The sequence below is a fragment of the Mercenaria mercenaria genome, chromosome 17 (genome assembly GCF_021730395.1).
Source record: "Mercenaria mercenaria strain notata chromosome 17, MADL_Memer_1, whole genome shotgun sequence".
NCBI lineage: Eukaryota > Metazoa > Mollusca > Bivalvia > Venerida > Veneridae > Mercenaria > Mercenaria mercenaria.
This window is the reverse complement of record NC_069377.1, coordinates 20,402,868-20,414,928: the sequence shown is the minus strand read 5'-3', so window position 1 is coordinate 20,414,928 and position 12,061 is coordinate 20,402,868. Positions and strand designations below refer to the sequence as shown.

Genomic DNA, 12,061 nt, shown 5'->3' with positions numbered 1-12,061 from the left:
GTATCAGAAGTGATACCAGAGTAGGATAATTCTGTCATATTAGATAGCATAGATATATCGCATCAGAAGTGATACCAGATTAGGGTATTACTGTCATATTAGATAGCATAGTTATATCGTATCAGCAGTGTTACCAGAGTAGGATATTACTGTCATATTAGATAGCATAGCTATATCGTATCAGCAGTGATACCAGAGTAGGATATTACTTTCATATTACATAGCATAGATATATCGTATCAGAAGTGATACCAGAGTAGGATATTACTGTCATATTAGATAGCATAGATATATCGCATCAGCAGTGATACCAGAGTAGGATATTACTGTCATATTAGATAGCATAGCTATATCGCATCAGCAGTGATTACAGAGTAAGATATTACTGTCATATTAGATACCATAGATATATCGCATCAGAAGTGATACCAGAATAAGATATTACTGTCAATTTAGATAGCATCGTTTTCGTATCAGCAGTGATTACAAAGTAAGATATTACTGTCATATTAGATAGCATAGATATTATCGTATCAGAAGTGATACCAGAGTAGGATATTACTGTCATATTAGATACCATAGATATATCGTATCAGCAGTGATTACTTTCATATTAGATAGCATAGATATATCGTATCAGAAGTGATACCGGAGTAAGATATTACTGTCATGTTAGATAGCAAAGATATATCGTATCAGCAGTGATTACTTTCATATTAGATAGCATAGATATGTCGTATCAGAAGTGATACCAGAGTAGGATAATTCTGTCATATTAGATAGCATAGATATATCGCATCAGAAGTGATACCAGATTAGGGTATTACTGTCATATTAGATAGCATAGTTATATCGTATCAGCAGTGATACCAGAGTAAGATATTACTGTCATATTAGATAGCATAGATATATCGTATCAGCAGTGATACCAGAGTAAGATATTACTGTCATATTACATAGCATAGATATATCGTATCAGCAGTGATTACTGTCATATTAGATAGCATAGCTATATTGTATCAGCAGTGATACCAGAGTAAGATATTACTGTCATATTAGATAGCATAGATATATCGTATCAGCAGTGATTACTTTCATATTAGATAGCATAAATATATCGTATCAGCAGTGATACCAGAGTAGGATATTGCTGTCATATTAGATAGCATAAATATATCGTATCAGCAGTGATACCAGAGTAGGATATTACTGTCATATTAGATAGCATAGATATATCGTATCAGCAGTGATTACTTTCATATTAGATAGCATAAATATATCGTATCAGCAGTGATTCCAGAGTAGGATATTGCTGTCATATTAGATAGCATAGATATATCGTATCAGCAGTGATACCAGAGTAGGATATTACTGTCATATAAGATAGCATAGATATATCGTATCAGAAGTGATACCAGAGTAGGATATTACTGTCATATTACATAGCATAGATATATCGCATCAGAAGTGATACCAGAGTAGGATATTACTGTCATATTAGATAGCATAGCTATATCGCATCAGCAGTGATACCAGAGTAAGATATTTCTGTCATATTACATAGCATAGATATATCGTATCAGCAGTGATACCAGAGTAGGATATTACTGTTATATTAGAAAGCATAGCTATATCGTATCAGCAGTGATACCAGAGTAAGATATTACTGTCATATTAGATAGTATAGATATATCGTATCAGCAGTGATTACTTTCATATTAGATAGCATAAATATATCGTATCAGCAGTGATACCAGAGTAGGATATTGCTGTCATATTAGATAGCATACATATATCGTATCAGAAGTGATACCAGAGTAGGATATTACTGTCATATTAGATAGCATAGATATATCGCATCAGAAGTGATACCAGAGTAGGATATTACTGTCATATAAGAAAGCATAGCTATATCGCATCAGCAGTGATACCAGAGTAGGATATTACTGTCATATTAGATAGCATAGCTATATCGCATCAGCAGTGATACCAGAGTAGGATATTACTGTCATATTAGATAGCATAGCTATATCGGATCAGCAGTGATACCAGAGTAGGATATTACTGTCATATTAGATAGCATAGCTATATCGTACCAGCAGTGATACCAGAGTAGGATATTACTGTCATATTAGATAGCATAGCTATATCGTATCAAGAGTGATACCAGAGTAGGATATTACTGCCATATTACATAGCATAGCTATATCGTGTCAGCAGTGATACCAGAGTAAGATATTACTGCCATATTAGATTGCATAGATATATCGTGTCAGCAGTGATACCAGAGTAAGATATTACTGTCATATTAGATAGCATAGCTATATCGTGTCAGAAGTGATACCAGTGTAGAATATTACTGTCATATTAGATAGCATAGATATATCGTATCAGAAGTGATACCAGAGTAAGATATATTAGATAGCATAGATATATCGTATCAGCAGTGATACCAGAGTAGGCGTAACAGCAGTGATACCAGAGTGCTTCAATGACACCTCTACCCGTGTTAACAGATTAACCATTCACGTATTTTGCCTCGAGTGATGCTGATAGTGGTGACAACAGTGATGTCAGATATATCGTGTCAGAAGTGATACCAGAGTAAGATATTAATATCATATTAGATACCAGAGTAAGATATTACTGTCATATTAGACAGTACAGATGTATCGTATCAGCAGTGTTACCAGAGTAGGATATTACTGTCATATTAGATAGCATAGCTATATCGTATCAGCAGTGATACCAGAGTAGGATATTACTTTCATATTACATAGCATAGATATATCGTATCAGAAGTGATACCAGAGTAGGATATTACTGTCATATTAGATAGCATAGATATATCGCATCAGCAGTGATACCAGAGTAGGATATTACTGTCATATTAGATAGCATAGCTATATCGCATCAGCTGTGATTACAGAGTAAGATATTACTGTCATATTAGATACCATAGATATATCGCATCAGAAGTGATACCAGAATAAGATATTACTGTCAATTTAGATAGCATAGATATATCGTATCAGCAGTGATTACAAAGTAAGATATTACTGTCATATTAGATAGCATAGATATATCGTATCAGAAGTGATACCAGAGTAGGATATTACTGTCATATTAGATACCATAGATATATCGTATCAGCAGTGATTACTTTCATATTAGATAGCATAGATATATCGTATCAGAAGTGATACCAGAGTAAGATATTACTGTCATGTTAGATAGCAAAGATATATCGTATCAGCAGTGATTACTTTCATATTAGATAGCATAGATATGTCGTATCAGAAGTGATACCAGAGTAGGATAATTCTGTCATATTAGATAGCATAGATATATCGCATCAGAAGTGATACCAGATTAGGGTATTACTGTCATATTAGATAGCATAGTTATATCGTATCAGCAGTGTTACCAGAGTAGGATATTACTGTCATATTAGATAGCATAGCTATATCGTATCAGCAGTGATACCAGAGTAGGATATTACTTTCATATTACATAGCATAGATATATCGTATCAGAAGTGATACCAGAGTAGGATATTACTGTCATATTAGATAGCATAGATATATCGCATCAGCAGTGATACCAGAGTAGGATATTACTGTCATATTAGATAGCATAGCTATATCGCATCAGCAGTGATTACAGAGTAAGATATTACTGTCATATTAGATACCATAGATATATCGCATCAGAAGTGATACCAGAATAAGATATTACTGTCAATTTAGATAGCATAGATATATCGTATCAGCAGTGATTACAAAGTAAGATATTACTGTCATATTAGATAGCATAGATATATCGTATCAGAAGTGATACCAGAGTAGGATATTACTGTCATATTAGATACCATAGATATATCGTATCAGCAGTGATTACTTTCATATTAGATAGCATAGATATATCGTATCAGAAGTGATACCGGAGTAAGATATTACTGTCATGTTAGATAGCAAAGATATATCGTATCAGCAGTGATTACTTTCATATTAGATAGCATAGATATGTCGTATCAGAAGTGATACCAGAGTAGGATAATTCTGTCATATCCTTTCGACTACCGCTATCGTACACCGACGCACTACCTGAGACGTCAAATGCAGACTATATTTTTGGGGTTCTCCATTACCGCTACTGTTTTGCAGACGGGCTACCGCAGACGACTAATACGTACCAGAAAAATGGGGGTGCTCATTTCCATAGCGTATAATGCAGTATTTGGGTAAAAATTGTATATTTTCGCAATTGAAAATAGAAGGAATTAACAAAAATATACTACATTTTTATGCTGCGGTAATTTTTATGTGAAACGGTTGCTACACTATGGTAGTTATGTCCATTGTGTGGTTATTGGTATAACTACACTGTGGCACAACTTATAGTTTCTTGTTTCCTGCAATAGTCTACTATGGTATTATCTATATGCAGATAAAACGAACAGTTAATGTTATATTATTAAAAGTCACATATTTAAACGGCCACTGCATCACTGCGATAGTACATGCTATTGTGTGTGAATATGTATTAAAAACGCTGCGGCACTCTCTTTGGTTCCGCTTTGCCCTGCATTAAACTACTGTGGTAATCGGGGGAATAAATAATCCTACAGGATAAGTTTTGATTACTAGTATAATCTTTTCGCGGGGTAACTTTCTCAGCATTGTGGAAGTGCACTTAAATTTTTCATTTGATATGTATAACTACACTATAGCACTCCCTTAAATTCAAGTTTCTCACAAAGTCTACTATGGTTCTTAGTAACAGGACGAGTAAAACACACTGCGGTACTACATTGAAATTCGTTCTTCTGTAAACGTTACGGGAGGTAATTATTTGCAGAGTGGTTTGGTTCCCTGTACCACTTTCCCTATGTCAGCCCCTCCCCCTCCCCAATCCCGTCTAACAAGACATATGCATCCCCACACCTATACCTAGATCCTCACTCCCTGTAACTACTATAAAGTATTTTTTTTTCCAGACCAAGTGTTTTGGAATTCCCTTCCAGTACAACTTGTGCAAGCCCAACTCTGAACCAGTTTAGGCAGGGTGTAAACCAAACTTGCACACAATGCTTAACATGTAGACCTGTTTTTAAACTGCTTTTATCTGTAATCCTTCTTGTTTTTAACACAATCAACTGTATTCATGCTTGCAATACACATCGTGTATTACTTTTATTCTCCTGTCCATTCTACTTTTAAATTTTTGTACAGGCGCGTAGCTGCACTAATACTCGTAAAGAGGAGTGATGCAGTTAAAAAGAAAAATAGATAAACGTTTAGTTAATAGTATGTATAAAGAGAAGCTTTAACTATTCGTTCTATCAGATGTATTTTTCTGCATATCTTTGGAATTTAAAAGTTTATTTTAAAGATGCAAAAAAAGAAGTAGAACTAACGGGGAAAGGGTTTTGTTGAACATCTGTTTGAACCGTATAGTGCTTCTAGACACATCCCTTTGGCACGGGGCGTTCCTTGCCGCTCAACCCATCTTTGTCGGTCTTTTAATAAGGCCGAAAATTCTTGCCATATGATTTTAAACCCACAGAAATTAGTCCGATGGAAGGTTTTTTCCCGGCAGGAATAATGCATGTAATACATTATAATTCCTGGTTTCGGTTAGTACAATAAAACTAAGGACAGCATATGACACGTCAAATCAAAGATGGAAACATGGTAGCTAGAGTATGGAAGGTAACCGTTCGGGAAATTAGGAACCCAAACAAACGCAGGTAGTTAATACCATTCACCAGAGTTTGCAGACTCACATGAAATTATCTCAATGTCAGGGCGAACAAATGCTTGTCAGTTTTGCTGTATGAAGAAACTTAAGACAGCCGGTGGTCTCCGAACACCAACGTCATCATTTAGTTCTAAGCAGTGTAAAGACAATTTACACAGGTATAACAATACTCTTCTTATTAAAAAGTTAATATATTGATCTAATGAGTAGTTTTAAAGGTTTCATGGTATTATTGAGTCATTGCTATGTTACGTGAACGTACCTTTTTATTTACTCCATGTATATAAATTGGGTCTGAGTCAACAAGTCGGTCAAATCCAAAAATGTACTCAAATTATCGCTCTGGGTCAAATTTCTCGAAATATTTAAGCATGTCAGAAGAGGAAAAGTCTGTTATTGCATAATATATTCGACTGCTCTTAACAGGTTAATCTTCTTAGTATAGAATAAAATGTTTCGAGAAATCCAGCCCTTAAGTACAAAAGCCGTTGCAGAGAAGCTGTGCAAAAAATTGTAGTTGAAAATCAAAATTGTCTTGCTTACATAAAAATATTTGTCATCTATTTTCAGGTTAATCCCCGCGATCTTTTAAATAATACTTTCAGAATGCTTTCTTTCGTATCATGCGTAAGAACTGGGTTTTGGGTACTAAAGAACAAGTCCATGGCAACAAAGCAAACTGGAAACTCCAGAAAATCGATTTTAGTATATATAACCATTGCAAATCACTAAATTTGTTATAATTTGATACGTTTTATTATTGTTCATTATCACTACATTTTAAAAAGAAAATCCCTTTCTTCATTTAGCTACATAACGGTTGCAAAAAAAATCACCCAGGAAGGTACATATTAAAATAGAAACACCCCGTAAAATGCCAACAAAATTATTGGAAATCGACGAAGAAGAAATGACTGTCTGACTAGCGGACACTAAGCACAAACTGGAGAAAGAACAGCAGTGTCTAAGATTAGTGACAACATTACATGGTGTACACATTTTTACTATGAGTCGTGTATATATGTACGTTATGTTTCTAGTACGACTGAGAAAGTTTGATTGATTCATCTTTTGATAATTAATTTTCACATGCAATATTATTTTCTAATATGAGCTGTCTCAAGGGAAAAGGTGTTTAGAGTTTTGAAATTCAAGAAAAACATGTTTCATAAAGTTTGGCTTCTTGTTAATTTTGATACATTGTAATATGGTATAGAAATAATAATCATACATCCGGGCATATTAAATATAGACACATAACTAACTTATTAAACAGTTCTACCGATGACATGTTTATCACAGTGAGTTTTGGACATTTTATCTTTCTATGCGTCATTAACAATGCTAATTACCCCCCCCCCCCCCCCCCCCCCCCATCCTCCTTGCATTTAGACGGCTATTAAAAGAATACATGTATATATAGATTAACGGTTATTGTCGAATTGTTGACATAATTGTTTTCATTCTTACTGAGTTTAAACGGAAATACAGTACAAATTCATCAAAAAACAGAATTATTCATGACTGTCTGTGAACTTTTTGTGTAAAAATTACTATGCTCTATGTTACCTTTTGCGATGATTTGTAAGTAATGAATGATCCTCATCTGTTATAGCTTTTACAACTTGCTTTCGTTTAAATATATATTTTTTATTTTCTGTCAAATGTTTTTGTTGTTTGTTTTAATGTTTTACTTTTAGTCTCCTACCTGTTTCTCCGGATCGGGGCTATAAGTAGAAATGTCTACATGAAATTTAGTCCAAAATGCGTTGTTCAGGTTGTGTAGCATTTGTTTTAAGATTCTTCTTACTTATACCCGTTCATAGGAGATTGCCTGTACAGTAGTGTTTTCATTCAGTTGTTGATTTTATTGTTTTATCTTATTATTTTCTGTTATAAAATTTTATTATTTTTTTTGCATTTTTCTTTTAGTCACCTACCCGTTATGTCAGCGGACCATGGTAAACGCGTCCCAAATATACGTTATTAAGGTTCATTTAAATTTATTCATATTCATAATCTGTTTTGTGGTGTATACGATGCAAGTGCCAAAACAAAACTCAAAATGTCGAATAATACTTCGTGGTAAACTTATAATAGTAGCTAAAATGTCTTTTCCTTAGTTTTTTATGCCTTATGACTTTCAAACAGGGTCTAAAATACTGAATTTATTAATAGCATTAAAATTTAATTAAGCGTATCCCATTTGCGAGCTGGTTTCCCTTGATACTTTTCTTTTAAGTCCCAACTAAGGTTTTCATTGTTTAATTTATATAATGAAGAATTGTAAGATCTCATTTCACCGAAAGCACATTCATGTACGGTTTTGGAAACAGATCATTTTACAGTCGTTTTTGTTTGATTTTAAAGGTCTTTTCCCAAAATTATTCCTGTGATATCAGGCAGCCAGTTTCAACTTACCATCGTTCCTGGGAAAGACCAGTACTAGACGCCATAGTCCCCTAAGCAACTACAACTACCTCATTCTCACTAAAAAAATCGTAGTCGGTAGCACAGCTCGAACCTGCGACCCTCCGTCAGTGAGAGGATTCAGAGATTACAAGTCACGAATGTATCTCCTACATTACGGACCCGGACTATAAATTTAATATAATGAGTATACAAAGGCACATGTGAAATACTGGATACTGTACCATTTATAAAACATTCCAGAGTATCCATGCATTATAATGCTAATGCATGGAGCTCAAAGTCAAAATTACCATTGTGTACTTTTGGGAAATTTAAATGCATTCTTACCTAAAGTTTGAGTTTTAAATTTGAAAGTACAATACTTCCATAGTGGATAAATTTTTCACACTACTAGTATGCAAATTGGAAGAAGCGATGGTGTATATGTATTACCGTTGCGGTGTAAAAACGATGAAGCGTTTCTTAGAGAATTACCACGTGTATATATGTATGTTCCAAGTGCAATAACAATTTAAATATTACTGCCGAGTGTATAAATGTACACTATTTCTGATAACTTCAGGAAATTTTGTATTTCATGGAAAAAAGTTCAGAACTACCGTAGTGCCATAGCGAAAGTAATGGTGAAAAGTCTACAAAACGCATCAGTGGGAGACCCCTGGTTTTCAGACTTCTAGAATGCCGGAGCCGCATAAGCAGACGTAGTAAAATAGCTTTAAAATACCGTAGCGTAGAAATGAGTAATTAATTAAGTTTTAAAAACTGAGTTCGGTATTACCGCGACGAAGCAACCATCAAAAATAATGGGTATTTTTTTGGGGAGTAATGATCCCTTAATTGTCGGAAAAGGATTTTCTTATCAACAAATTGCGATAAAAATGATTTTAGAACATTATTGCGCACGAGACGTTTGGTTTTGTTTTTAAATTTTATGGAGACCTGTAATTTGTTTCGTAATATTATTTAGTATGTTAATGAATGATTTAACTTATTTTGTTTAACTGATTCTATACCGTTTTGTTAATAACATAAATGAAAGTTTACACTTCAGATCAATTCTGCAAAAATAAAAAACATTCAAATTCCCCCCCAATACAAAGAAAAATTAAAAAATTCCGGTAGTCCTACGCTGTACGATGTCGGTAATCTGGACCCTCGTTTGATGGTACGTTTAGGCGTCTGCGGTAGTCAGTCGGTGTATGATAGCGGTAATAGCGACCCCCGTTTTTATGGTACGTATTAGTCTGCTATGGTAGCCGAAAGGATATTAGATAGCATAGATATATCGCATCAGAAGTGATACCAGATTAGGGTATTTCTGTCATATTAGATAGCATAGTTTATCGATATCAGTGATACCAGAGTAAGATATTACTGTCATATTAGATAGCATAGATAATCGTATCAGCAGTGATACCAGAGTAAGATATTACTGTCATTTACATAGCATAGATTTTTCGTACAGCGTGTTTTATGTCATATTAGATAGCATAGCATATTTTTATCAGCAGTGATACCAGAGTAAGATATTACGTCATATTAGATAGCATAGATATATCGTATCAGCAGTGATTACTTTCATATTAGTTTAGCATAAATTATCGTATCAGCAGTGATACCAGAGTAGGATATTGCTGCATATTAGATAGATAAATATATCGTATCAGCAGTGATACCAGAGTAGGATATACTGTCATATTAGATAGCATAGATATATCGTATCAGCAGTGATTACTTTCATATTAGATAGCATAAATATTCGTATCAGCAGTGATTCCAGAGTAGGATATTGCTGTCATATTAGATAGCATAGATAATCGTATCAGCAGGATACCAGAGTAGGATATTACTGTCATATAAGATAGCATAGATATCGTATCAGAAGTGATACCAAGTAGGATATTCCCTGTCATATTACATAGCATAGATATATCGCATCGGGAATTTGATACCAGAGTAGGTTATTACTGTCATATTAGATAGCATAGCTATATCGCATCAGCAGTGATACCAGAGTAAGATATTTCTGTCATTTTTACATAGCATAGATATATCGTATCAGCAGTGATACCAGAGTAGGATATTACTGTTATATTAGATAGCATAGCTATATCGTATCAGCAGTGATACCAGAGTAAGATATTACTGTCATATTAGATAGCATAGCTATATGTATCAAGAGTGATACCAGAGTGGGATATTACTGCCATTTTTACATAGAAAGCTATATCGTGTCAGCAGTGATACCAGAGTAAGATATTACTGCCATATTAGATTGCATAGATATATCGTGTCAGCAGTGATACCAGAGTAAGATTTTACTGTCTATTAGATAGCATAGCTATATCGTTTTCAGAAGTGAACCAGTGTAAAATTTTAAACTGTCATATTAGATAGCTAGATATATCGAATCAGAAGTGATACCAGAGTAAGATATATTAGATAGCATAGATATATCGTATCAGCAGTGATACCAGAGTAGGCGTAACAGCAGTGATACCAGAGTAAGATATTACTGTCATATTAGATAGCATAGGTATATCGTATCAGTAGTGATATCAGAGTAAGATATTACTGTTATATTAGATAGCATAGATATATCGTATCAGCAGTGTTATCAGAGTAAGATATTACTGTCATATTAGATAGCATAGCTATATCGTATCAGCAGTTATATCAGAGTAAGATATTACTGTCATATTAGATAGCATAGATATATCGTATCAGAAGTGATACCAGAGTAGGATATTAATGTCATATTAGATAGCATAGACATATCGTATCAGCAGTGATATCAGAGTAAGATATTACTGTCATATTAGATAGCATTGCTATATCGTATCAGCAGTGATATCAGAGTAAGATATTACTGTTATATTAGATAGCAAAGATATATCGTGTCAGAAGTGATACCAGTGTAGAATATTACTGTCATATTAGATAGCATAGATATATCGTATCAGAAGTGATACCAGAGTAAGATGTATTAGATAGCATAGATATATCGTATCAGCAGTGATACCACAGTACATAGATATATCGTATCAGAAGTGATATCAGAGTAAGATATTACTGTCATATTAGATAGCATTTAGCAGAGACATATCGTATCAGCAGTGATATCAAGATAAGGTATTACTGTCATATTAGATAGCATTTTGTACTGCAGTCACTTAAAGACCCTTTATAAGTTTAATAAGATTAGCTAAAATGTATGTTATTATATCATACAGTATACCTTTTCAGTCCACCAGTTGATTACAACGATACGATGGAACTGTGGAATGACGTTTATCTCAACTACACAACGTTACAGTTTAACGTTATTGCCATTGATAACGGGACGGTACCACACGGTGATACAGCGTCCGTTAATATAACAGTTAGTAATACGTGCGTAATGGATGTTCTGTTTGGGGATATTACATACATATTTGCAGTAAACAAGTCTACTGGAGGAATGACCCTTCGTATACCCAAATATTATGTAGTTGATTTCCGTGAGTATCTTACAAAGAATTATCAAAAGACTTGTTTGGTTTAGAAAATAATGTATTGTTTTGGTGTTGATCATGATTATAAAATGTACTGTTAAGTGGTAAATGTATTGCCCATTTGAACACAATGTAATTATTATTCAAAACTATATTATTATGTGTTTAAGGGGATGCATACTTTGAAATTAGAAAAAACTGGGTGGGGTAGACAAAAGTCCTGCAAAAAGTACAAGGTTTTGGTACATGAAATGGATTTCTGTTTCAACTGTTTTAATCACAAAGGATTGTCCCCTAAATAAAAATGAGAAACTGAAACAAGAAGTTTTGTTGAAATTACATAAGGGACTTTTTGTGTACATTCAAAGTCA

At 33.9% G+C, this 12,061-nt stretch overlaps 1 protein-coding gene across 1 annotated transcript in view; it reads left to right on the top strand.

Annotated features, from left to right (window-relative positions):
• The first annotated feature begins 2,482 nt into the window (after positions 1 to 2,482).
• LOC123536981 (thrombospondin-3-like) overlaps positions 2,483 to 12,061 on the top strand; it is a 68,556-nt gene continuing 58,977 nt past the window's right edge. The window contains exons 1-2 of the mRNA XM_053529219.1: positions 2,483 to 2,604; positions 11,443 to 11,696. Coding sequence (XP_053385194.1) covers positions 11,468 to 11,696 — 229 coding nt within the window. The 5' untranslated portion in view covers positions 2,483 to 2,604; positions 11,443 to 11,467. The remainder of the gene's footprint in view (positions 2,605 to 11,442; positions 11,697 to 12,061) is intronic.